Below are 27,946 nucleotides of genomic sequence, written 5' to 3' on the forward strand. Positions count from 1 at the left end.
TTCAAAAGTTCAACAAAAATCCTACACGCGTTTTTAAAAAGAAACATATAACCACGCACTATGTCATTCCAGCAAGCGAATACGACACAGCATAGGTTTCCGGACTAAACGACTGGTGTATTTACACAACTCAATAGGCGTGTCGGGTTTGCCGAGCGGTTTCTGATGCAGTCGCTTTCTTTCGCATCTGTTATAGGTAATTTGTGGTAGTACTATGTCAACGGAATATTGGAAAACCTTGTATAAGACACTCACTGAACAAAATCTACCTTTAAAGGCCCTATTATCGTTTATATTATATGTTGAAGTAAATATGAAAGTAGAAGGATAAAAATTAGACACAGATTTTTGAATAGAAACTTCTTTACGCGCGATGAGAGTAAAAATTGAAGGCCGTGACACGGTCGGGACACAAGAGACGCGAGAGGAAAAGTGGTAACGTTGACTTATTTATCTTGGAGCGTCGGAACTAGGACCTTATGTGAGCTAGGGGGCTGAAATACGGAATGTAGATGTCAATTTTCATGATATTTTGACGACGTTTCGTGCACTACGAAACCCCATCATCAATGAATCAAATTAAAAAATCTGTCGATTTAAATGAAATTTGGTATGTCGATAGATTGGACCGGACCAAGGCCAACTTTTCCGTGTACGACAGATGTCACTGTGATAGGTTTGGCGTAAGAAACATCAAAAGTTGAGGTCGTCCGATCGCCACCAAATTTGGTGGTTAGCAATGGTGCACAGGGTCCCATCCCAGCAAAGTTGGATACGACGTTTCGTTCATATCTTCATCAGGATGGGACTGAGAATTTGATATTGAAGGAAAATATGGGTCGATTTTGGCATAATTGGGGACGGGCTACAGGATGACGCCCTCAACGTTTCGAACCAATGCGATGCCTCTAAATGGGCGAAATCATCAGGATTGTTTTTAATTCTAGGTAGATTGGAACCAAACTCGGTATGTGGATAGATGTACCTGAATGGACCGTACTCAGACGGACAGACAGAGAGACGGAAGTAAGTTTCACTTCAAATCTGCGCACATAGTGTACACACAATTTTTTTATTAGAAGTCAAATAATAATAAACTAATAAAGAACACTTGCATATAGTTCAAATCAAAATTAGAGTGTCGCAAAAAAATTATAAATTGAAAAAGAAGAGAAATATATGATAAATGAAGAGAAATGAGATATATATTAAAATATTAACAGTGAAAGAAATACAATAATTATATCAATTAACGAATTAAATATTTCACAAAATTTATTGAAACAATGAATTTGTAATTTCAATGATTCATCACACAAAATTAAACAAATTATGGGGATGATCTCTCAACAATTATTGTTAAATGTTCCTATCAAGAAAACTGACTGAATATAAGTTTTCAATAGTTTTAGCGTGTCTCGTTTAGGCTGCGTGCCTCATTCAAATTGTCTCATTTTACACTACTTGTAAAGTAGGTAAGATTATTAGGTAACGCAGTTAGATTTTCCTTGTCTAAAAATCAAAATATATTAAGTCCATCATTATATTTACGTTGCGTTGATTTATCTGACAAATTTGACACTTCCCATTTGAAATGTTGAAAAGTGTCTGCTAAATGTTGTTTGAAGATTTAAGAAGTTTAATGTAATATTTTTTATCTAGCAGTCAAATTTTGTCATTCTACAATTATTTTATCTTTTCAATATACCATGTAAAAATATTTGATATTAGCTGACCTGGCTACAACAATGAAGCCTTGGTGAAGCGAGATACTTTTTTTGCTAATATCTCATCCCGCCACGAACTCGCGTGAATGAGCAGTGTGTGTTACTAGATTTGACATTATTGCCATGAAACAACAGCACGACAGAGTTTCCAGACGCTACACCCATCCATTCACTCTCATCGCCTAACTTCAGTGATCTATCCGGAACCGGTGTTTCAACGTAGCTGGGCCGTTGCCCATTATAATAAGAAAAAATGATTCATTTTGTGAATCCTAGATTAGTTTTTTAGCTGTAATTAGAGTCTTATATTACTTACCGGCTCATTTGCCAACAAGCAAACATAGGTGGAGTTAGACAAGTTGGTAGGAATGCCAGCCACACAAATAGGACATAAGTGTAGTCAAAATGGCGACTATTCTCATACGTCTCAACTAAAGCCAATCTGAAAATAAAGAAAAATATTAACATAGAACCTAAAATATCAGGTTTAAAATAATTTAAATTTAATAAAGGAGCGATATATCTAAATTGGTAGAAAAGTAGTGACATTTATTTTTAATTTAATGTTATATTTACTTATTCTTTCTGTACCAACAAAGGATTAAAAATAGATGGAGAATATTTTAACCATCTAAGATTCGCTAATGATATAGTCCTAATTGCCACTAGTTCTGAAGAACTCACACTCACAAGCACAAATGAACGAACTAAATAATAGAAGCTCGCAGTAAGATAGGTACTACTACAACTTAACCTAACTCAAAATGAATTTAGCAAAAACTAAAGTAATGTACAACGAACGAAAAGACAGAAAAAAATAGTAGACAGTAAATAACACAACACTGCAAAATAGTAGAACAATATACAGATATATCAACAACTAATACACATTCAGGATCGCTACTACCGGAAGAATGAAGTTAGCATGGAATACTTATGGAATAAATTCAATTATATTCAAATCTAATCTAGAATGCCACTTTATCTAAAGGAGAAGACATTCGATCAATGTATATTACCAGTAATGACCTATGCATGCGAAACCTAGACACTTAAAATGGACATCATAAGGAAACTGCAGGTCGCACAACGTTCAATGGAACGAAATATATTCTGGGAACAATCAAGAAAGACCATAAAAGAATAGAGTGGATACGACAAAAAACCTAGGTAATAGATGTCATCTACAGAATCAAATTTCTCAAATGGCAATATGGGCAGGATACCTAGCAAGAAAGACGGACAACAGATGGACCACCAAAATTACAGCATCGTACGCACGAGGAATTAAGACACCTAGAAGAAGACCCAACCTAAAATGGGACCATGCTATTAGGATATTAGCAGGGATAACTTGGGCTCGCATAGCCAACAATAGACAACAATGAGCCCAACTATAAAGAGAGTATCTAAATATGTGATGGAAGCTACCCGATAATTAGAAATGGTTATAGGCCAGGAAACGGGCACCAAAAAATACCGCAATTCGGAAAAAAATAGTGTCAAAGAAATTATTGTTTTAAGTGGTAGGGTTGACCCTTAGAAGTAACATACCAAAAGTCCCCAGCCATAGACCTTGTTGGTTAGCCGTGGGGGGAGGGGGAAGGGGTGAAAAGGGCCGGTTTATATATTTTTCGTTATTATCTCGAAAACTAAACATCCTAGCGAAAAAAATGTTCTATACAAAATGAAAGTAAATTCAATTGTTTACAAAAAACAATTAAATTAAAAATTGAACAAAAATAAAAAAAGGGTAAAAGCAGGAACTCTATTACTAAGACTTCGGCTGTCCGTCCGTCCGTCCGTCTGTCACAAAGGTCTATCTTATTAACTGTTATATAGCTAGAGAGTTGAAATTTTTATAGATAATGTATCTATGTTGCCGCTATAAGAACAAATACTAAAAACAGAATTAAATAAATGTTTATAAATAAAAAAGTACTTTCACTATTATTTCAACATTATCTTTTAAGTAAGAATTTTACAAAGAATCTTTCAAGTCCCCGATGGCCGCGTGGTTAAAACGTTAGGACTTTACGCTGCTTTGAGGTTGGAGCCGTAGTAAGGCAGGTTCGAATCCTAGTCAATGCGACTTTTTTTTAATCGTTTTTTTTAATTTTTACATATTTATTTTTACTCTTTACATATTTATTATTGCTTAATACAATTTTTAGTAATGTGTTTCTTCATTTTTTTTAAATTCCGAGTCCGACTCGCACTTTTTTTTAACATCTTACTCTTACTAAGCAAATTTAACATTTTTGGTTTTCTGTATAGCAAACAATATATGTACTAACTTTTTTTACTTAATTAGCAAATTGTAAAGATGCAGGTATGTTTATCCAGTATAAGAGTTACTGAGAAACTTAAAACAAACTTTTTTCAATATATCTCAAAATCTCCAACAGTGTAAAATATTTTAGGCAATGCCAAATATCAATACCAAAATAAAGTAAAACATATCTGAGATGCCGAAATGGAAAAAAATACACATTTCTGAATAAAAAAATGTATGTCATATTTTCTCGTCTGTATGCTTATCTGTCCTTTGCCAGGAGAAGCTAAATAAAGAGAGACGTCTGAAACATTCTTTCTTTATTTTTGATGTTCCCTAAAGGACAATTTTCAAGTTGTTAGGGCGAAGCGTTCTTCCGACGGAAAGGTAAAAGATATACTTACAGAAGTTTTATGAGAAAGCAAATATTTTGAATATAAAAAAAGAAAAAAAAGTTTGAAATACGCCTTAAGCAAATATTTTTTTAAAAACAGGAAAATATTTGGTAGGTACACAGATAACAGGTATTATCATAAAAAAGTTCCAACACTGGTCGTATTTTTAAACAAAAATTTAATGTGTAACTTTCATTTAAGAGTTTATTGTTTGGAACATCATATAGATGAGCGGATGTTGTAGATGTTGAGTAGTTTGGAACAGTGTGTCTTCATTGTTATACTTCGATATGCTAAGATTTCCACTGTCCTATACTGGGAGTCCCAGAAATAAGTGCAAGTACGTTAACTGGTAGAATAATTCGATCCCAGACACTTTTCTTTGTGAAAAAAAAATTTGAAAATTTTATATTTTTCTTGACATTTTCCGGAAACTATTGAAAAACTTTTGAGCGCTGTTTGTTCAGTTTCCGGAAATTTGTTTCTAGTGCTTGCACAGAGGATGCAATGTTGCCTCCTCTAAGTTATCCACATTTTGTATGTTTATAAGCTATACGTTCAGATTTTTAAATCTCGACAAAAAAATTAAATTTTATTCATTGTATATTTTTTAATCTACATCTTTATTTTCTACATTTGTGAAGAATTTTGTAAAATCTATCAGAAAAAATGATAATATCTCGGATAATACCTATATAGGGTGTGCTAATTAAAAAATTTGAGATTCAGAAAAAAAAACAAATTTCGGTTATTGTAAAATTTGTCCCTAATTCCATTATAATCTATTTTAGACAAAAAGTTTTCAGATAAAAGTTGTAGATAATCACATCCTTAATGAAATTGTGCTCTCTGTTTTTTTTAAAGCCTGTAATTTTTGACATATAACACAAACATATGTTTTTTTAAATGGAAATCATAGTTGGCTATGACTCCATAAAAAGTGCCGTTTTTTTAATTTTTTCAGCGATATAAGCTATAATATGTTTTTTTTTTCGAAAAATTACTGAGTTATAGCCAATTCGTATCAATTTTAAACAATTTCACTTAGTTAGCCATGGAAACAAGTTCAATCGTCGTTGCTCTCAGAAATGTCAAACTGTTACATGCATACTTGAAGTATGCATGTACATATAAATTGAAGTAAACAAAAATTGTAAATATGAATTTTTCAAATGAAGAAAAGCGCGTAGGATTAATTGTTCACCTTTTCTTGGCCACACATTTTCGAGGATACGTTGGCCGGTGAACGTTTCTTACGCTTTTTAGAGAACAGTTTTTAAGATATGTTAGAAAAGTTAAATTTAGAGACTCGCGCATCAATAGAGTGACTTTCTTTATGACACTCCCTCCCATAATAAAAGAAATGTTAAAAATTATTTATATCATAATTATGCAAACTCAGGGATAGGAAGACGTGGGCCAATTGCATAAGCCTCCTCGATCACCTGACCTATCCATTTTAGATTTTTTTATGCGGTATGGTTAACAACAAGGTTTATAAAAGAACTTATGAATTAAGAGAGGCACTCGAAGAGGCAGTATGGGAGAAGGTTAATAAAGGCGACCGGTCGTTCTGTGAGAAAAGCTAATAGGTAAGGTCGGGTATTTATGAAATTTCTTGTAAAGATTGTAATCAGAAATATGTTGGGCAAACTAGAAGATCAATATTAACTAGATTTAAAGAACATTTAGCTCAGATAAGATATGGTAGACCGGATAAATCTTGCGTTGCCGAACATATTGTTGACAAAGAACATTGTATAGATCTTAATAACTTGAAATTAATTAAACAAGTCTCAAATTACAGGCAATTAGATGCATATGAAAGCATCAGAATTAATAAATGTAAAGATAGTATGAACAGAGACAACGGTCCAATTTCTTCAAGTTTCTTTGTTCCTACTACTCTAGTGGCGGAAATCTAACTGTTACGCTCGGTGGGTTCTCGGTTGGCTGGATCTTGCCACGCCCACTCTATGCCCACTGAGTGAGTATATAAACGCTCCAATTGTAGATTGTATTTTAGTTAATAATCATCTGCTGATGATGCTAACATGGTTAGCGAAACGCGCGTCCAGTGTAAAAGTGAAAGTGTTTGGGTGTATTGTGGTGATTTAGTGTTTTATTTTGCTAACAACAAGGTTTACAAAAGAACTTATGAATTAAGAGAGGCACTCGAAGGGGCTGTATGGGAGAAGGTTAATAAAATTGACCGGTCGTTCTGTGAGAAAAGCTAATAGGTAATTCAGTTTTAAAAAGAGGCATTTATGTACTCAAAACAATGGCGGTTTTTTTGAACATTTTCTAAAATAACTTAAAATGTAGTGATATTATTTTTTTAAGTTTTAGTTTGTGTAATGGAGATTGTAAAGAACTGTTTAATTAAAAATTTTGTTTTTATATAAGTTATAAATCATAACAAAATAAGAATACCATGACAACTAAGTGAAATTAGTTAAGAAAGATATTAATTGGCCATAATTCAGTAATTTTTCAAAAAAAAAAAACATATTATAGCTTATATCGCTGAAAAGCTTAAAAAATTGAGATTTTTATGAAGTCATGGCCAACTATGGTTTCCATTTAAAAAAACAAGGCAAGCTTTAGAAAAAAACGGACAACACAATCTCATTAAGCATGTGACTATCTACAACTTTAATCTGAAAACTTTTTGTCTAAAATAGATTAGGGACACTTTTTAAAATAGCCGAAATTTGTTTTATTCGATATATCTAGTAAGCCATAAACGGTATGTCACATAGTATACCGTATTAGTTTACCGAATTCATTTTAATACCGTAGGGTATTCTGTCGTCTCATTTGAATAATTGCTCACCTAGCCAGCCGCATGACCATGAGGGGCAGCACGCAGATGGCGTACATCGTGATAATGGATCCCAGGTATTTTTGCGTCCGTTTCTCCCTCGTCACGTCCAGCTCGGACTCCTGGACCTCGTAGCGGGTGCGGCAGCTCTCCTGCTCCCTGAAACTTTCGGGGCTGTACTGGCTGTTGCGCTCGTAGTCGCCGCGGTTGCTCCTGAAAATTTAATTAAAGAAGCAGGATAAGTAAAGCGGAGATACAGGTAGCATTTTAATAAAAGAGTTTCGTCTACACAAACGGTGTCTGCAATACGTTGGAATGGGAATAAAAAATAAATATATTCTTGCTAGTATTAATATTAATATAAATTTTATTAAATATCTTAACAGTGTTAAGCCTTAATTAGCACATCGGAATTAGTGATTTCAATTACACTTTATATATAGTTCATACCAATTCAACTTTTAGGTACGCTTGACCGGCACAGCGTTGCCCACTTTTACATATTTTCTTTTAATCAAAATATTTTCGGAAACAACGCAGTTATTATTTACATCAATAAAACTCACCTTCTTAACAGCACAGGGACATTAAGGGCAGTTACTACCGCTTTCCTGTTAACGTATTATTCTAATAAGGTTGCGATGAGTTTTTTTACGGCTATTCAGCTATCTTGTATACTTCGCACTAAAAGAGGTTCTAAAAAGAACAATATTCAACTGTAAAGTCTTCTAGTAAAAAAAAATAAGCTGAAAGTATCACAACACAATTCATTTGAACCAAAAACTCGCAATACAAAACTAAAATGTCAGAAAATAAATAAATGAATGTGGCAACTTGCCATTTTTTACAGCAGAGTTACCACCTGAATCCCCAACGGGAAATTTAAATTCCAGTTAGTCAGCACGGTGCCGAATCTGTCCAATGGTTGGCAACAATGAGTTTAAAAATCGCGCCCTCGATTACGTAACTAAATGTTTAATTGGTATGGCTTATACTTAAAAATTTACAATGTCTCAAAAATACAATTAAAATTGAGAGAATATAGTACAATTTTGATTTCTAACCACAATTTCACTTGACGGATGATAATCAAAGGCCAAAATGACATTCGTCGCAAATTTTGAAGTTTAATTAGTTTAGAAGTTTTTTAATTAGTTAAACTCTCTGGTTTACTTCATTTCGACTGTTTTTAATTAGTTAAACTCTCTGGTTTACGTCATTTCGACTGTTTTGAATAGCTTCATTTTAAAATTTTATGTTTTTTTTCAAATTTTCAGTCAGATACTGTAACGATCGGCTCTGGGCCCGAATTCTGTAACATAGAAAGCGCTAAGTACTTTTACGCTTCGTCCTACGTGGTTAAAAAGCGCGCTATTCGGGCGGTGCGAGCGACGCGTATTTATCAAACAACATTTTCTTACGAAGCTGTCCTAGGTAGGAGATACGCGCAAAGTCGCGCGACTGAAGCGGCATCGAAGATGATTGCGCTCATCGCTCTCTATTGTCGCACGCGTCGCCCGCTCACTTTTGCCTAGTGATGGGAATAATCGAATTATTTTCATCATCGAATAATTAGTAATAATTCATATTTCACAATCGAATTAATAATTCGAATTATTTAGTAGTATTATAAATTTAACCTAAAAATAAATTCGTCCCAGCTAGTGCTCGTCTAGGGGCTATTTTAAACAAATTCTGAACCATTGCCATACCTATATTCTATCACTGAATAAAAAATAAAAAAAAATTCTTTATTCAATGCATTCTATTAACTGTGCTGAGGCCGTTTAATAAATTAAACCATAATTTAAAGTTTTAAATTTAAAAGTGCCGAGTTTATGATTGTTTCAATTCCTATTGAAAAGCTTATATCTAAAATAAAAGCTTCTAAAACGATATAAGTATGTCCTTGTTTACGTGCGGTTCGTATTTCTTTTTGTTTTATCAGTTGCCATCAATAATTATTTAGATAAAAGAAGAAAATTAATTTTAGTGTTCCGCAGGTGTTCGGTGAAATTTTGGTGAGATGGAAATGAACCAAATAATAGTAGTATTCTTTCGTTCTGAACGAAATGAAAATTTTTACTTAAACTGATTTATTCCTACGTGGTATAGGAAATAACAGTGATTTCTGGATTTTTCTATATCGGATCGTTCCTTTCTTTGTCGAATCCCTTTATCAGTAATGTTTAAAGTAAGTGAAAATTTTCAGTTCGTTCAGAACGAAAGAATACTACCTTTTATTACTAATAGTACTATACTAATTACTAATATTCGTATTCGTCCATAAGAGGTTATGTTTTATGTTCATTTGTAATTCGGTTACCACAGATATAATATAAAATACTACTAATTTTTATCTCGATTATATCGAAAAAGATAATTCGAATTAGTTAGTTTTAATTTACTATCGAATTAGTCGTATTATTTAATTCGAATTTTCCCAACACTACTTTTGCCGCCCACGTAGGACGAAGCGTAGATGCTTAGCGCATATGATGTAAATTTTCGCTTGGCTCACATTTGACTACCGATTTGGGTATTCTCATTTGATGCGCTTGACTTTTTTACCGATTGCCCATTTTTTTGTGCTAACCGATTCAAAAACGTCACCCTTAAAAAATCGTTTTGTTTATCGAACTAACCTAAAAATAGATACAACTGTCAGTAAAAATAGAAAAAAATGTGAATTTGTGCGTTCTCTTTCTCGTTAGTGAAAAATACTTTTTCTTCTACATGTATATTCCTCAATAATAGGTCAGTCAATCTGGAGGTTGAGGTGGAAAAAATTAGTAACCAACTGATCTCAACGGGAATGTGTAGATAATGGTCTCCTATTTAACCTCTTAAAAGTCCCATTCGGTCCCAGTGGGGAAAGTTTGAAAAAAAACCGCCGCCATCTTGGATTTTTCGTTTTTTTCAAATATCTCCGTTTGCATAACTTTTTTCAGAAAAAACTAAAGATATGTTTTTTGTAGAGACCACCTTTAATTTAGCTAATTCGCCTCCAACTGAGAACTCTGCAAAACTCCATTTACTCGGGAAACGATATTCTCTCGATGTTTTTCGTAAAAAAATAGACGACGCGTCCCATAAATAAAAATTCAACAAATTTGCAAGTAGCCAATAAAATGAGTGGGCGGAGCGATTTGCGGTGACGTACTCGTTAAGTCGACGTATAAAATAAATTGCTGTTTATTTAAATATTTTTTGTCCGCATTCCTTTCATAGACACAGATCCAGCAGATGTACTGTACTAAAATTATTTTATTGCAGTTGCAAAGAGAGTCAGTGTTCTAAAAAGTGCTCTTGTAGAAAACTGCGTTTTGCATGTTCTTTAAAGTGTGGTCATTGCTACGAAATCAGTTGCACAGACTTTTGTATTTTAGTTGAGGCTAAAATGACGCTCAGGATGACGTCATAGTAGATTTTATTTAATAACTTTAATTTAATAAAAAAAATTCACAATAATTTTATTTAATAAATAATATTTAAACGTTATTTTTAATTGTTTTAATGCTTAAATTTATACCTGGTTTATACTTGTGGATTGGTTTAAAAAAACATGAAAATTTATAAACCGTATAGTAAAAAAATGCTCTATCTCTATTACTATTCATTTTAGAAAAAAAAATTATTCAAGGTAAAATATTCTAAATTTAGTTCTCTACAAAAAAACATATCTTTAGTTTTTTCGAAAAAAGTTATGCAAACGAAGATATTTGAAAAAAACGAAAAAATCAAAGATGGCGGCCATTTTTTTCAAACTTTCCCCACTGGAACCGAATGGGACTTTTGAGGGGTTAAATAGGAGATCATTATCTACATATTCCCGTTGAGATTGGTTGGTTACTAATTTTTTCTACCTTTACATATAATACTCGGCTACGTTTACTGGCCTATAAGTAATTGATAATTTACGACTTGACAGCAATAAATATTATTCAAAACATCGAAAATGCTGAGAGGCATCTTCAACATACCTCTTGTATAATAAGAATAATCACATATCCATAGAAAAATAGGTTGACATAACACTATCTAAGGTTATGAAATTTACGTACCATATAGTCTGTCCTTGGTCTGTCCCCGGTTTGCCTTTGCAAGAGGAAAAACTTTTCGATTATTGACATTTTGAGAAAAATGCAAGCATAAAAAATTTTGCTTATTAAAATGGTTATAATCCTGTTTATACTTGTCCAAATTTCCATATCGTTTTAAAGAAAATTTAAAAAAAAACATAAAAATATTGTTAATTTTTTTTTCGTCCTGTAAGTCAAAAGGCTATGGTAATATAATTTCGATATCATTTTTTGATAGATGGTTTTGGCCTTCTTTAATATTATAAACCAGCAAAAAATACGATTCTAATTTAAATTCTCTCAATAGCTATCTATGAAAGAATTAAAACGAAATTATATTACCGTAGAACCGCGTTTAGATTTTTCTAACTTGAACGGCATGGAAATTTGAAAAAGTATAAACAGGATTAATCATTTTAGAACGAGCAAATTTTTTTTATGTGGAATGCATTTTTGTCAAAATGACAATACATAATCACAAAACATCCCCCTTTACAACTTTTTCTTTAGTGGCCATAAGTGGGAGTAAAAGACCAACACCCGAACAAACACTAGAGGCGCCACCGGTCATCAAATGGTGTAAAAAATTGCGAAAATATGATCATCTAATTTTGACACAAAGGGTCGCGCTTAACTTTTAACATTGAAAATGTTTCTGTTATCCTATATAAAGGGAGCCCAAATCGAATTAAAATGCTACATTTGCCACACCATGACGTCATATATACAAGGGTATAGGAAATCTCGGCGCAGCGGCGCAGTCGGCCAGCGCGCGCAAAAACCATTACATCGCTAATTGTTTATTGATATATCTTTATTAGTTTAAAAGCAAAAAATATGGGGTTTGCTTTGATACCTTGTCAAGACATGAGCGAAACTTTTAAATTGTTTCTTTTTTTCATTTAGGCCTTCGTTTTTCGTTAAATGAAAGTTATATTAAAAAAAAATCTCTATTTTTAAACCAAATTTTCGCATGATTGAAATGATTATTCATGTTTAAAGTTTTTTTTTGGTCATAAGCGCTAATGGAAATGTTTTTTTGTAAATAATTATAAAAAATTACTCCCTACGAAGACTTTATTCTGTACTGGATCAAAAAATAAGTATTTGTTTTCTCTATACGGTGGTATTAATATATCGATTTTTGATGATAGTGCCTTTTTACCCTGTTTAATTTTGTACTACTTTCGGAATAAGGGTCCCCATATCATGTACTGTGATGTACTGTACTTCCATCCCTGAAAAATTCAGCTTGTGACACCGAAGTGAGAGGTAACGTCAAAATAAGCTTTAATCTACCTACATCATCATAGGTAGGTGTAGGTACTCTAGGTAAATTCTACCTAGACAGTAGCTGAACTAGCTGACAGTAGTAATTAATTTGTTATCCGATAAGTAGTTGTCATTATATAAGTTTAATCGTCTTATACCTCCTATAACGGTAGGTTTTGGATTTTTCCTGATTGGTTTGTTAAACAAAAATATACTGGGCATATAAATGTCTGTTACAGGTTAATTCGTTAAAGAAATATGTTACACACATATTATTTTAATAATAATAGTATAATAGTAATGGCTATATTATGTTATAACACATTATTGAATTAACAATTGAAAACAGTATTGAATGTACTTATTTTAACCAATGCATTGTTTTGTTTTTTTAATCTCACAAATAAGAAATATTTTATAGTTTTTATTATAAAAAACAGTGATTATACAATTTATTTACACCCCTTACACTGTTTTCTGTAAGGGGTGTAACCAGGAGTATATTTCGTAACCTTTTACGATATAAGAGGGCACAAAGTGTTTTATTACTTAATGCTTAAAATTTAATAATATATTTGTACATAAAATAAAATAGACTAGAAAGTCAATTAATTAATATTGACGTAATTACTAAATAAGTACAAGATTTTTTTTCTAATTATTTTAGTGTATTTTTAGTCACCGAATTATAAAGGAGAGATATCCAACCATTGCATTATTTTACTCACAAATAAATGTTTTATGGTTTTTATTATAAAACAACGATTAATTTATTATACACCCCTTAACCCAAACACTCCAAGGAGGATATTTCGTGACCCCGTATTTAAAGTGGACAAGGTTTATTAGTCAATGTTTTAATTACCCAGCGTCTTTAATAAAAATCTAATGTAATTTTTCATAGAAATGATCTGACATGAAAAGCAAATTTTATCAAAAAACTTTTTGATTATCTACAAGGAGTAAACCGCTGACAAATGTCTGTATACTAATGCCAAAGTAATGCCAAAAATACAAATTAAATACCAAATTTCTCATATAATGCCCCACTAATGCCAAGCTGATTCCAATATAATACCACTAATACCACGAATAATATGTAACACATTTGTTTCACGAATTAACCTGTAACAATACTGGTAGGTACGTGCACAGATTTTTTCCTAGGTAACTTAAAAGTCGTTAAAAAGTCTAATTATATTTAAAGAAGATATAATTCCAACAAATTACATTATAAGGCCAATAATGCACAAGTAATACCATTAAAATTTTAGCGTTTTTAACTTGTGTAACATATTTCTTTAACGAATTAACCTGTAACAATAGTGGTAGGTACGCGCACAGATTTTTTCGCTAGGTAACTTATTAAGTCGTTAAACAGGCCTATAAAAGCTATAACAACATAGGTAACTAATATTTATAATTTAATTCGAGTTTTAATCTCAAATAATAAATGTTTTTACTGGTGTATTTCTGAAGTGTTCATTATTAAAAGTAGATATTCTTCAAGTTATGCGAAGTAATAAGTAATGTTTCCGGTGAGACCGCGTATATGTCACCGGATTCTGGTTAGTATAAAGACTTTTTCTATAGAAAGAGTTTTTTCTATATTTTCCTTTCAAAATAAGACTAATTTCTTCTTATTCTTTTAAATATTACAGTGTTTCTTTTTCCTAAAATGTTATACTTAATTTTCGCTTAAAATTAAAAAATCACAAATGGAGGAAAATATACGTTATTGAATAAAGTTTATACAAATCACTTTACCATAACAAAAAAGTAAAAACATGTCATGGCGGAAGATATTCAGGTGGCATTTCACACATTTATCTATTAAAATCGAGATTAAAATAATAAACTTGCGTAACATGTTATACACGAGATAGAAAGTTTCAGAATCGATTAATACGCAATACGCTACGCAGTCAACTTATTCCTATGCGCGGATGAGCGTCTTCAAGACTCTTCCTTCGGCCAGGGTCACGACGCCGCCGAAGAGGAATCGGCCTACGTTTGGCTAAACAGGCTGGACACGGTGGAGTACGATATTGGCGAGTCTGAATATTTATAAAAATTTGCAAAGTAAAATATGTTGGAAAAATAATTAGTCCATACATATATAAAAGCTCAAAGGGTTTTTTTGTTGCATCCATCCCGCCGAAAGCGCTTTACCAATCTTGATGATTCTTTTTTTAAATGAAAGGTATATATGTGTAGATTTGTTATGAAGTATTTTTATAGTGCTTAATGGCTATTTCTTTGTGTAAAACGACTAAATACTAAAACATACCTGAAAACACCTACACACAATACCTCCAGAAATAAATTAGTTGTCATTGTCAGTGGTGTGTCAGTTAGATTATATATTACGTTTTTAGATATTTTAGAGTGAGTTGATGCCGCCAGCTTTAGATACATAAATATTAGCACAAAGGTTCGTTTAAACGACATTAGTGAATTAGCTACACAAAGCGATTTTAGGAAATTCATCCTCTTAGAGAGTAAAATTATCTCGGAACAGTTTGTTGTATGAAAATTCCTTACTATTTCGTCTAGAAGAATGAAATCCTACAAAAAGAATTAGAAGAAATTTTTGAAATTCATCAACCAAATGGGTAAAGTTAGTAAAAATTTATATAAAACTTGGTGACGTCTGGATTATACACATAAAAATTGGCACAAAGGTAAAGCGAATTTATGAAATTTATACCCTTAGGGAGTAAAATAGGGAATGAAAGTTTGCTGTACGAAAATGCAATACTATAACATTATAAACCAGACAGTATAAAATTTTATACAAGGGTTTATTTAGTGACATCATAAGGAAATATATCTTCCTCAATTATCCTTCAAAGAATAAAAAATAACCTATAAAGAGAGTATTAGTGCTCTTAATAAATAAAAAAAAGATGAAAAATAAAAAACATCTATATGTTCACTAGCTCTCTATAAAGAAGTAAAAAATCATTTAAATCAATGCATAAACGATTCGAGGTGTAACGCGAACGTAGTTGCGAGAAAAAGCTAGTAATTTATTAAATTATTTTATTTAACTCATTAATTTTCATTGAAAAGGAATTTTTGTAATTCGCCACTATATTAGTTAAAAACTAAGAAACTCATATCAAATTTAAGTTTTGCGATTTTGACTTATACTTTTTATAAAATCTGAACACATTTTAAAAGAAAAAAAGTTTTTGATAATATTTGTGTAGATTGACTACAAGTTGTATAACATAAATTTCTACGACCGGTCTACCTAGTAGTCTGCAGCATCGCCTTTGGTGCGAACGTGGGCCTGTTAATCTGTGACGTGACGCACAACAGCCAAGAAAAACAGAAGCGTGGCTAAGAATTTAGTAATTTAAAAAAAAGTCTTTTAGATACAGTAGTAGGTATTAAAAAAAGTTTTGTGTTTAAATGGGGTTTGCCTTTAACAGTTAAAAAATTATATCGTAAAGTGTAACTTTCCGTAAGAATTCTTTATCTGTCATTGATCATGATCTGTCATCATGTTAACCTGATGTTTTGTATGTTATTTTGTTTTTTTTCGCTTGCTAGTTTTACGGATAGGTGCGATGGCATAATTATTATTGATAATGTTTTTATTTAATGTTAACACTACTACTTTTCAGTGAATCTTTAAATCTGTTGTTTTTTGTTAAGTTCGTTATTTAACCATATGTATGTAATACACTCATATTAACACTAATCATATTTTTACGTTTTTATTCATCATTTTCAATGCCCCCCGGTTGCATCTTTGTAAAGGACTGTGAATTTTTTTTAATTTTATCTCAATATTCATTGTTTTCAAACTATATTATTAGACTTCGTTGTATTTTGTGAATGTATAAATGTTTTCTTAGTATAAAGTTGCATTATATTAATTTAAATTATATTACATACATATTTAAAATTCAAATATTATGACATATTATATCAGTTGCCGTCTAAATTGACATCTTGATAACAAAAAGTTAGTTATTGTCAGAAATAGTTAAAATCATGTTAAAATATTAAAATTAACAAGTTACAATTAGATATTTTCATAATGGTACAGCGTAATGTTGATATGCAGGTCCAAAACAAAAAGTGCCGTTATATTTTTCAGTTTTCGTTGTCAGCCGCGGAAGTTTCAGTGATTTAAGTGTTGTCGGATATTTTTATTTGTGAAATAGAAATATTGCCTTTGGATTGCAAAACTAAAAGTGGAAGTTTTATTGCAATGTAAGTAAGCGTTTGTCCATTTTATATTTTACTTTTTTCATACCTACGACAAATATACATATATTGAAATTTAACTATTCGTTTTATTTAAAAAATGTTAGAAAACATGAAAACAAGCCTGTAATCCTGTAAATGACATAATTGTTGTGTAATATATTCCATTTAAATGTAATATATTACTTTACAATTAAAAAAATTAAAATTTAAAAAATATATTAAAAATATATAGAGGCATTAATTGAAATTTTTAGTGCGAACAAATACGAGAGGCGCTTTATTATTTACTTTCATTTCTTAACATGACAGATGAAGTTCTAAAGGGGGATGTTTTGTGTACATAATAAAATAGCTATTTATGTAACAAGTTGCGAAATGAATGTGTTTTAAGCACGGGACGCAAAATTGTTGTTGTTGGACTATGCGTCGATGATGACAATGCGTCATTTTCCAAGAGCGTTTACGATTACTGAGGGACCAATAGATGGTATCAATTTCTTACATGTATTTCGTAAGTACGCAAAACTTCGACCACTCAATGTGACACATCAGCGATTTTTCTTGACGTATCGAAAAAATCAATGCTGTACCCTGCCAATTGGAATCAATACAATTGGAGGTGTGCCAAAAAAGATAGCGGAATTTCTTGGACTCTCCAACGCCATTGAATACACTGGTCATTGTTTCCGGCGCAGCTCTGCAACGATGCAGGCAGATTCAGCAGCGGACATAGCGTTTTAAAGCGACATGGAGGTTGGCGATCAAGCTCGGTTGCCGAAGGTTACATTGAAAATTCAATTGAACAGAAAACCGAAATAGCAAAAAGAATCATGGAACAGAATGATACGCCAAATAAGAAATTAAAAGCAGTTTACGTACAAGCAGAAGCTACTAGTATTGCCAGTACAAGAAATTTACTTATTCCGATTCCTACAACTTGCATTTCTCTTAGAGACGAAAAGTTGGATGCCTCTTGTATTCACTTTAATAATTTAAATAATTGTACCTATAAGATTTATAATAAATAAATATTTTCATTGTTTCTAACGTTTCATTTTTTACTTTTAGGCACTAGTGCATAAACAAGTCTCACTTTTAGATACTAGTGCCTAAAAGAATGTCATTTCGAATCTCAAATAAATATTAAAACCTGTCAATTTCGAAACGCTTTCACAAAAAAGTTTTTCTTCTTGTAAAACAATCTGCGGACATACGCTTTACGATTTTCGTTCTATAATTTCGATTTTATTATCATTTTGCTGTGGAAGAAATATATTGCCAAACTTTTTTTTACAACTTATGTTTTTGATGGGATTCAATTTTCGCTCATCATCTATGCTCCTTTATTTCACAGAATTCAGAATAATAAAAGCCTTTACGGATTTTCTTTTTTTTGGCGAAAAACTTGATAAACGATACTGTCGTAAAAATATTTAGGCAGCTCTCCATAAAACTGACACTCAGTTTGCCAAAAAACTTTTTGGGAGCCGTATTACGTGCTCTTCACTTTTTTATGGAGGGATATATCCTCGCAGGAAGAATAATAGATAATATTTCACAGAGATTTAAGGTTTTAATGATGGGTTTGGTAAGCGATATTAATCATTAGAGTTGCAGTAAGTGCTTTTAGAAAATTGAGTTCTAATTAAAAAAGCATTTTCGCATTTTGCTCAAGCATCTTAAATTATTAATGTAATTAATTCATCAAAACTAGGAATTTGGGTCTCTAAAATGGGTCATAATAAAATATTGAATGTAAAAATTATTTTTGTAAAAATAATATTACTTATTAATTTTTTAAAGAATTTTATGTTGGGTGAAAACAAAATCTGGTGTTTTGTTTTTATTGTTTATTGAAATAGTTAAGTAAAAGATGAATGAAACAAACTTTCTTGACTTAACATTTATCGTAGTAGTTAACAGTTAACATATTTATTAACGGTGTCAATGGGAATTTTTATTAACAAATTTTGGCCATTTTAAAAATGCTTCTAATTACATTATAATATATTTTAGACAAAACGTTTTCAGATAAAAGTTGTAGATAATCACATCCCTAATGAGTTTGTGTGTTCTCCGTTTTTTTTTCTAAAACCTCAATATTTTTGATATATGACACAAACATATGTTTTTTTTTAATGGAAACCATAGTTGGCCATGGCTTCATAAAGAGCGCCATTTTTTAAGCTTTTCAGCGATACCTATAAGCTATAATATGATTTTTGCGAAAAATTACTGAGTTATTGTAAATTGTTATCTTTTTTAAACAGTTTCACTTAGTTAGTCATGGAAACAAGTTCAATTGTTGTTGCCTTTCAGAGATGTCAAACTCTCACATCAAAAGAAATAGTGTATTGTTTTATTAGGAGTAAAAATGGCACTTTTAGTGGCTAGGCTGTACGTTTGACATATAGGCAAGGCACAAAATATTATTTTAGTCCAAATAGAACTTGCTATTTTTTTTCAAGTGTCACAAATCATTTTCTAAACAATTTCAAACTTTCCAAATAATATAAAAATATTTAAAAATAACACCTTGTATGTGTACTATATCGAGAAACTATGGTTTACAGGATCGCTGAATTTGACACTTTGTGTCAGTTTCTAGTATATTTTTTACAGGGGTGGGAGAAAGTGGAAATAGCAAAGCTTGCTTTCCACCGTTTTCACGGAATGACTCTCAGATAAGAAATAGTTCAAAACTAGCCACTAGGTGGTAGTGCAATTAATTTTTCGGTCAGGTTAAAGAAGTTGCTGTTTTGGTTGTTACTCTGCGATGGTTAAACCAAGAATTTTTTGTAGTTTCCACTTGGTTTCCAAGAGCCATTGTAGAGGCGGTGTGGGAGAATTCTCAAAATATTGTGATTGTCACTAGCACCAATCATATTATTATCAAATAAATGATTATCAAGGCGTGTTTTCAAACTATAGTTTGTTATATGTGTTTTAATTAGACAATTCCAACTTTTGTTTGTGGCCCCCAAAATATAATGTAAGTCTGATTATATTTGCCATCATTTTCTTGTTACCTATTATTTTACTCCATTTACAGAAACTTTGGGCGTATTACGTTGGTCTTGTTTTATTATAACCAAACTTGATGCTTAAATATTTGACTTATAAATAAGAACTTTAAATAATAAATAATATTTCACATGTTTGGATTTAATTTTATTTAATAATTGTATAAATTATACTGTTAAATCTTATTTTTACACATCACAACAATACTTGTTGTTAGTATTGTTGAATTTGTAATAAAAAATAAGATTTAATAATCAAATTTAATTATTTTAGAGTAAAATTCAACAAAAACGCTCATTTAAAAAGCCCGCGCTTCGATCCATTTAAGACAAGCCCTACTCAATAGATGGCGCCACTTCTGTAGGACCATTTTTCAGTATGGCAGAGTCCATTCTTTTTCTAGCTAGGTATATTCTTTGACATTTTAGTACTTTTGTGTTTAGGCTTGGCTTAGGCGTAAAAATGCTTTACTTTTGTGCCTAGGCGCTAAAATGACGTTTATATATTGCCAATCAAGTCGCAAAAATTAAGACTTTTGTGACGTTTGAGGTCAACCAATTCCATGGGCCTCTTCGGTCAAATGAACTATCTGTTTTAGTTTTTTTTCTGCGGTATGGTTGACAACAATGTAAACAAGAACATTTGTTAAAATAACTTAAAGTGTATGTAGTGATTGTAGTGATATTAGTTTCTTGTTTTAACTTGTTTAATATAAATTGTAAAGAGCAGTTTAGAAAAATTTTCTGTCTCTTTATAACTTACAAATCATAATAGCAAAAGAATGCCATGTCAACTAAGTGAAATAAGTCAAAAAAGATAAGAATTGGCTATAACTCTAACTAAAACTTTTCGAAAAAAACATATTGTAGCTTATAACTCTGGAAATAATATCTCTTTAATAATGGCGCTTTAAATTTTTTGTCTCTTGTAAAAAAACGCCACATCACATAGTTTTTGAGAAAAAAATTTTTGGAGAATTTATTTTTCCCAATCAGACCTACAAAATATGCAGGGAGTTCCAATATTCCGTGAGCATAGAACAACTACGTATTTTTGAATAATATACCTAATTGCACATAATTTACCTTTATACAAAAGTGCTTCGTTTGTCCGTTAGAGGGCATCAATAAAAAACAAACACGAACGTTAATTAATTTAAAATTTAATCATTTTTTAAGCTCTTTATGAAGATTATTCTCAAATTATTTGTAATACTAATATAAAATTCCATATTTTCACCAACTAGATTATTGAAGAATGGTAGATTTTACGGGCCTCTACAGCTTGATGATTCAAAAACATTAAAGTCAGTTTTAGAAAAGTAATTTTTTTCTTCGCAAAGTATGCGCGGTAGCGATTTTTTACAAGAGCCAAAAAATGTAGCAAATACTAGAAGGATCATTTTAGGCAAAACAAAATCGGTCGGCGGATGAATTGGAAAATATTTATACTAAAATTTATGTAGGGGTGGGGGCAGTTTTTACCCTCCCGTATTTTTTATTGATTTTTGTGAAAGTCAAATGTTAAAGTACCCAAGCCAAGTTACTATCCCAAAATATTTGAAGGAATGTGTTTATTATTTTATAGAGAGAGATGCCCTCTAACGGACAAATAAAGCACTTTTGTATAAAGGTAAATTGTGTTAAATAAACTTATTTTGATTACAAAAATACGTGGTAGTTCTATGTCCACGGAAAATTGGGACACCCTGTATATTTGACCTCAAAAAACTGCAATTCTTTCTCCATTTAACCGATTCTCTAGCTCCAGTAATTTTCGAGATACGCATCGTAGGGAACTGTATAAAAGCCTGTATTAAAATAATATTGTGACAAGTACAATAAAGTTTAGTTTATATAATTCCAGTTTACGTTAATTATGAACAACTATTGTATCTCGCCTCTTAAATTTTTATTGGACTAATTGACTTTATTAACTCTTCGCAAGTTTACTTTTAACTTTGTCGATTCATATTCAAGAAAGATAATTTTATCAGCCAGTTTATTAAGAAAGATTTTCTTTTCATTTCCAATTAAGCCCTTTTTGTTCTTCCTCGCTCCTTCATTTTCAGTTGTCGATCTCGACTAATTTGCCCGTGAAGAAATTTAAACAAAATTATTTTTTGATGTTTCAATATTATTTTAAGAGGAAAGTTTTTGTATATTCTGTGTATTTTCGCAACCAATTTAAATTTATTAGTTACATAGTCATCATAATTTAGTTTAATAAAATGGTTAAAAGTTAAATTGCTGAGCAGTCAAGAATAATTTTTCTAATATATTTTGTAATTCTAATATATTCCAATATAACCGTATTCAAAATTATTTTGTATTATTTGAAAATTGTGTCTGGTGTTGTTACTTTATCGGGACATTCTAGAAATTATATGTAGAATATTTTATGATTGTACAGGATTCGTCAAAGAAATCAGCAGAGGAGGACTATGTTTAAATTTAGTTTTAGCGTTGATTGTATTCGTGAACCTAATGGGCGAATTCGACAGGGCTGATTGAATTTCCCCTTAAAAGTCTCAAGTGCTGTACAGTGGCGCCACTACTTGTCCTGCGACCAACGAATAAAACAGTAATTTTCTCTAATTCGGCTAGCAAAGGCATATTGAAGGGGGTGTGGAACTGAAAGCGTCAGTGTTACCATATTAAAATATGTAATATTTGGAAAACATTTGACGAAAATATCTTTGGATGAAAAATCCGCGTTTATGTATTGAAAATTTATTCGTGTTAAACATAGAATCAACAACAAAAATAAAAAAAATATAGGTACCGTAAAATGGGGTGAATAGAAACAGTTTCGTAGGCTATTAGCGATATACCGGTTGATAAAAATGTGGTATTATTTTCCCGAATATTTTAAAACATGGGTCTTTGTTTGTTCTTTGCGTATACATATAATTTGATTTTTGAAAAATATGCATATAAATCTTAAATAAAAATAACATTTGTGTTTCTATTCACCTGCTATTGGGGAGAATAGAAACACACATTGATGTTAATGTTTTTATCTATTCTACTTCCAACAAGGTGATTAGAAACAGTAAATTATTACATATTTAAGTAGGTTTAACAATAAATAACAATACATATAATATGACAACTTACATGCGCTGTAAACGGCTATCAGCACGCAGCAGTGCAGAGCTAAACTAAATCTAGACAGGTTGACTAGCGGCGACGGTATTGCCAGCTACATCACAGACATGATTTATGCCACGAAATCGCTCATACGTTTGCGCATCTTCTTATTTCTTCAATCAACGGATATTCAATTCGGTGAGCATAAAATTTCCCGAATGTTGTTGCAAAAGCGGCGTTGCCAAGAAAAGGATATATTCCCTAATTTACGGAATTTATGTAAGTTTGAAATAGTATAGTGGAGTAAAATATCATGAAAATTATACTTAGGTATTAGAGCTGTATGAATAATAAAACTACCGTATGATCGAAAGAAAATACGGCGTCCAATTGGCTTAGAAATGACCACCGATGACATTCCTCATATATTTTTCCATATAAAATGACAGCGATCTTCATTTCATAGCCATCCCTGACGCCGGTTTTTTTCCGCATCCCGTTTTTTTTCCGCATCATATTGTATTTTAATGAGAAATTTTCGCAACTTACCTCGTATCGGCTGTTACAGTAGAATGTGAATCTCTTCTAATTCTACTATCTTGTGCTCCATTTATAGATGCCCTTGATTCGTAGAATACAACTGCAGGTGCGTTGTGGTAGGCCAACTCTCGTGATGCGCATACAAAGAAGTACGAAATGGCAGCCAGAGGCCCAGCGTAACTAAAAACAAAATTGACTAGTTTATTAGAATTGATGACTAAAACCAAACTATGCGTTTTCTTTTAAGATATTCATAAACGCAAAATTTATACAGTTATTTACAGTATGATAAAGTAAATATTACAATAATTATTATGACCAGTAGTAATTGAAGTATGTATTATACAATTCTATCAGGTATATATGTAGGGTCAGACAAATGATTAGAAATTGAACAAGAATAAAAACAAAATTATATTAAGAATACATGAGAATAAATATTAAAATAAAAATATGGAATAGAATAAATAATATAGAAATAGAAGTAATATAAGATATATAGTCTGTCCAACGAGAAGATCCTTGACAGTGATAGATGTGTCTGTCATTTAATTTCAAAGTAGTTTATTTTATTTTACAAAGAAATAAGTTGGTACAACTGGAACGCATAGCAGGAAATATTTAAAATTTGATTGACAAGATGACAAGTGATTACTTCAAAATATTGTGAAAAAAACTGTATAAAACTGAAAAAAATGTAATCGAGTTATTTTATTTAATAAAAACGGTATGTGTGAATACAAAACAAACAAGAACAAGACAATACATACCAAAAAAATATAAAAAGAACTATTTTTTACTTTCAAGCTTTATGAAACTACCCGCATTTATGATTATATTTATCAATAAACTTATTAACAAATACAAATTTGTAATATTCACAGGAATAAATAAAACAACATAGGTAAATAAAACAAACTATTTTATTAATAATAACACCTACCAAATTTTATACCTTAAAGGTTGATTAATTAACTTTAATCTTAAATTTTTTTTAAACCAGTATGCGAAAAACATTCTTTTTCTGCAGTACTAAAATCCATTATTTACCTATCGTGTGATGTCGATATTTTACAGCTACTCCAGTTTTTTAGTATGTGTTTAGTTTAAATCCTTCTACCATATACGAGATGCACTTATCTACGACGAAATGGTATACAACATAGACTTAGAATAAAATATAGACGTCACTATTTACGGCAGAAAGCGCGGTCCAATATTAATTTTTGTAAACATGTTTTACTCCTGGGTGCAGCTGACCTCGGCCGTCTGAGTCTTTCGCCTCCAGCGAATGTTGTGCGTCTAAAATATTATTAATATTTTTTGTTGTTTTTACATATATTGAGATATTAAAACTGTATTTTAATAAAGTAGTGTTTAATAGTAGAAAGATGTATTAAATAGTCCCTATACTACTAAATTATAAGTCGGAGACTATTTAAAAATGACAAATTCTTTACAATTTGGCAGCACCCATCAATCGCCGGGTCGCCTGTTCATTCTTTATTCTCTCGTAGTAGAGCCATAGTAGAGTAAAAGCACGTGTCGTAAAACCTTGTTGTCACAGCTTTCTCCATGGCTATTTTATTGTTTTATTGATGTTTTGATTTTGTATTTTTTTGGATTCGATTTTCTTGGTGTGTAGTGTCGGTTTATGTTGTTTATTTTTGATTACTTTTTATTTAAAAACTATAAACATGGTTCGTCAGTGCCAAATTTGTAGAGATGGACTATTTTAAGTCCTGGAACAACATTCCACAAGTAAGCCTCAAATTTACTATTTTGGCGTCAGTGGCGTTGTAGAAAGGCGCTTATTTAGATAATAATTTAGTAAATTATAAACCCTGGAAAATCTGTTTTTTTTATATTTATCACCTTTTACGTAAAGGTTCTTTTAACCTCGTTATCTAATATAACAGTAGATACGATTATTATTAAGTACATAAGAAGTAGACAACATATTTTTTCTTGGGCATTGGTTAATTTAATGCTTTTTTATGAAAAATGTGTTTTTTTTTTTTATTCTAAAATTAGGTTGTAATGTTTGACTAAAATTAATAATAATTTATCTCTAAAATAACATACAGGAATTCAGAATGATATTCCATTATGTGAAACAACAATTTTTAGGCTTATTATAAACTATAAACAATCGAGAAAAGTCGAAAAAATTACAAGCTACCAAACATTTTAAAATACCAAACATTCCTTATTTTTCAAGACTAAATATTTTACAAACATTACTTTTTACCTATAGTTTCACATCAGGTATAGAAATAACTACGTTTTATGATAGGGTCACCATTATGATAACAGAAATGACGAACAATGGTCCAGAAATGTAAACAAGTACATATTTTCGTGTAAATATTTTTCTTACCGCTTGCATTTTGTCCATTATTATTTCACAAATTATACAGGGTTATGTAAACCAGGTAGATATTTCGTTTTTTATATTAAACAAAGATAAAATAAATATGCCATTTTCTCTCTTTATTTCTTCAATCAACGGGATATTCTCTCTTCGGTGAGCATAAAATTTTTAACAAGTTGTTGCAAAAAGCGGCGTTGTTAAGAAAAGGAAATATTCCCCAATTTACGGAATTTATGTAAGTGCCTAATAGTATAGTGGAGTAAAACGGCGTCCAGTTGGCTTGGAAAAAACCATCGATACATACTCCATATAATTTTACATATAAAATGACAGCGATCTTCATTTCATAGCCATCGCTGACGCCGTTTTTTTCGATTATAAGGTATAATTTTCATTTTTTCTTTTATAATGTAATATCACTTAAGTAATATCACATATAATCTGAAGATAGTTTTAGAATTAACCAAAACGTAAATCTTTAATAAAACAATCTGTTATTATTTGCCATATTATGTATGTATCAAGAAAATAATTTACATATTATTATTATATGTTTTACTGTTTTTATCTTTATTTGAAACTCAGAAATGTTGCATTGGCTTTAAAAAAATGAACTTGTAAGTTTTTAAAATGCTTCGTTTCAGGAGATACAGGGTATCAAGTTTCATTTGTTATTTCGATTTTTTTCAAATAATTTCTGAAGTGACGTCAATATTTGGACGAAAATTGGCGTTTGGGAAGTTTTTGACATTTCATTTTCTTTTCTCCATCGGTGCACGCTCTTTTCCATTCAAGTTTTAATGGTCGAAAAACTGTTACGTCCTCGATGGTTGTAGAATATGTAAGTTGCATTTGGACAAAGAGCTATAAGTCAATTTGACTTTTACTAATAGGGGCGCCACCTACATATTTTTTTAAAGTTATTTGAAGAGTAATACTTTTTGTCTGTATCTATATAAAACTACTGAGAAAAATTTACATTTCAACGTTTTTTACTTAATAAGGTCATCTTGTTGACACTCGCCACAAGTATAGTTCTCAAGATATTTAGAAACGAATTAATCAATATGTATTCTTCATAAATTATTTGGAAAAAAAGCGAAATAAAAATGAAATTTCTACACTCTGTATCTCTGAAACGAAGCATTTTAGGACATAAATTTATACTATTTTTTTACTGATTTTATTTGCAGATTATGCTGCCAAAGTTTCATCAATACAATTGACCACTCTGTATATCAAGATATCCCCCATTACGTACTAGTTTTTCTTAATAACTTTTCTATACATTTTCCAACGCCAAGATGTACCAAGCGCATACAAATACATCAAACTTCAAAAAACAAAAAGCTTGCACGTTGACAATAATACCTACAGTAATATTGTATTATATTAATGTAAATATTTTTGAACCAATGTTCAATATTACTGTAGTAATACTGTTTATACTCATGCCTTTTATATTTGTTTGGTTTTTGGTGCATATTTCCATTGAATAAAGTATAGTTTACCATTACCATTATTATACTTACTCTATAATAAAGACAGTTGCTAACGAGCATTAAATAAATGTAGTTTTCATTTTATTCACTTCTAAAAGCTTGCTTTAATGGAACAGATTCCTGTTTTTCTAATTTACATAATAAGACATCACTTTTACTAAAAAAAAAAATTAAACAATTATAAAGTTTTTCTCTTTCTGTTCTATTATATCTATAGAATAGATCCTGTTTTGATTAATATTAGAGTTGTAAATGTTTGACTAAAATTAATATTTTATTAAATTAATAATTTATCATCAATTTCAAAAATTAAATAATTTCGATTATTAAAATTTCTTCTATAACACGTACTTTATTATTTTTATCGTTTTTTAGACTCTAAGACGTATTTTTTTCTAGTCCTAAACTTTGCTTTATATTAAACTATTTTCTTTATCCTAAATCTTAATAAAATAAATCCTAAGTTTAAATACGATATATTTTTAATTGAATTATAGCTTCATTCAAATTTATAAAAATATAGCCGCCTATGATATGGAGAGTGCAGGTGCACTGAAGAAACAAAAGACAGTGTTGCGTTGGGCGGCAGAGCCGTCCAGGAAACGACCGTTA

At 30.9% G+C, this 27,946-nt stretch overlaps 1 protein-coding gene across 1 annotated transcript in view; it reads right to left on the reverse strand.

Moving 5' to 3' along the window:
- LOC115882779 overlaps positions 1 to 27,946 on the reverse strand; it is a 64,609-nt gene that overhangs the window by 10,879 nt on the left and 25,784 nt on the right. Inside the window, exons 2-4 of the mRNA XM_030901023.1 lie at positions 23,468 to 23,638; positions 7,234 to 7,434; positions 2,044 to 2,169 (exon numbers count right to left, since the gene is read on the reverse strand). Coding sequence (XP_030756883.1) covers positions 2,044 to 2,169; positions 7,234 to 7,434; positions 23,468 to 23,638 — 498 coding nt within the window. The remainder of the gene's footprint in view (positions 1 to 2,043; positions 2,170 to 7,233; positions 7,435 to 23,467; positions 23,639 to 27,946) is intronic.

The sequence above is a fragment of the Sitophilus oryzae genome, unplaced genomic scaffold (assembly GCF_002938485.1).
Source record: "Sitophilus oryzae breed Bouriz unplaced genomic scaffold, Soryzae_2.0 scaffold_1113_pilon_pilon, whole genome shotgun sequence".
Lineage (NCBI taxonomy): Eukaryota > Metazoa > Arthropoda > Insecta > Coleoptera > Curculionidae > Sitophilus > Sitophilus oryzae.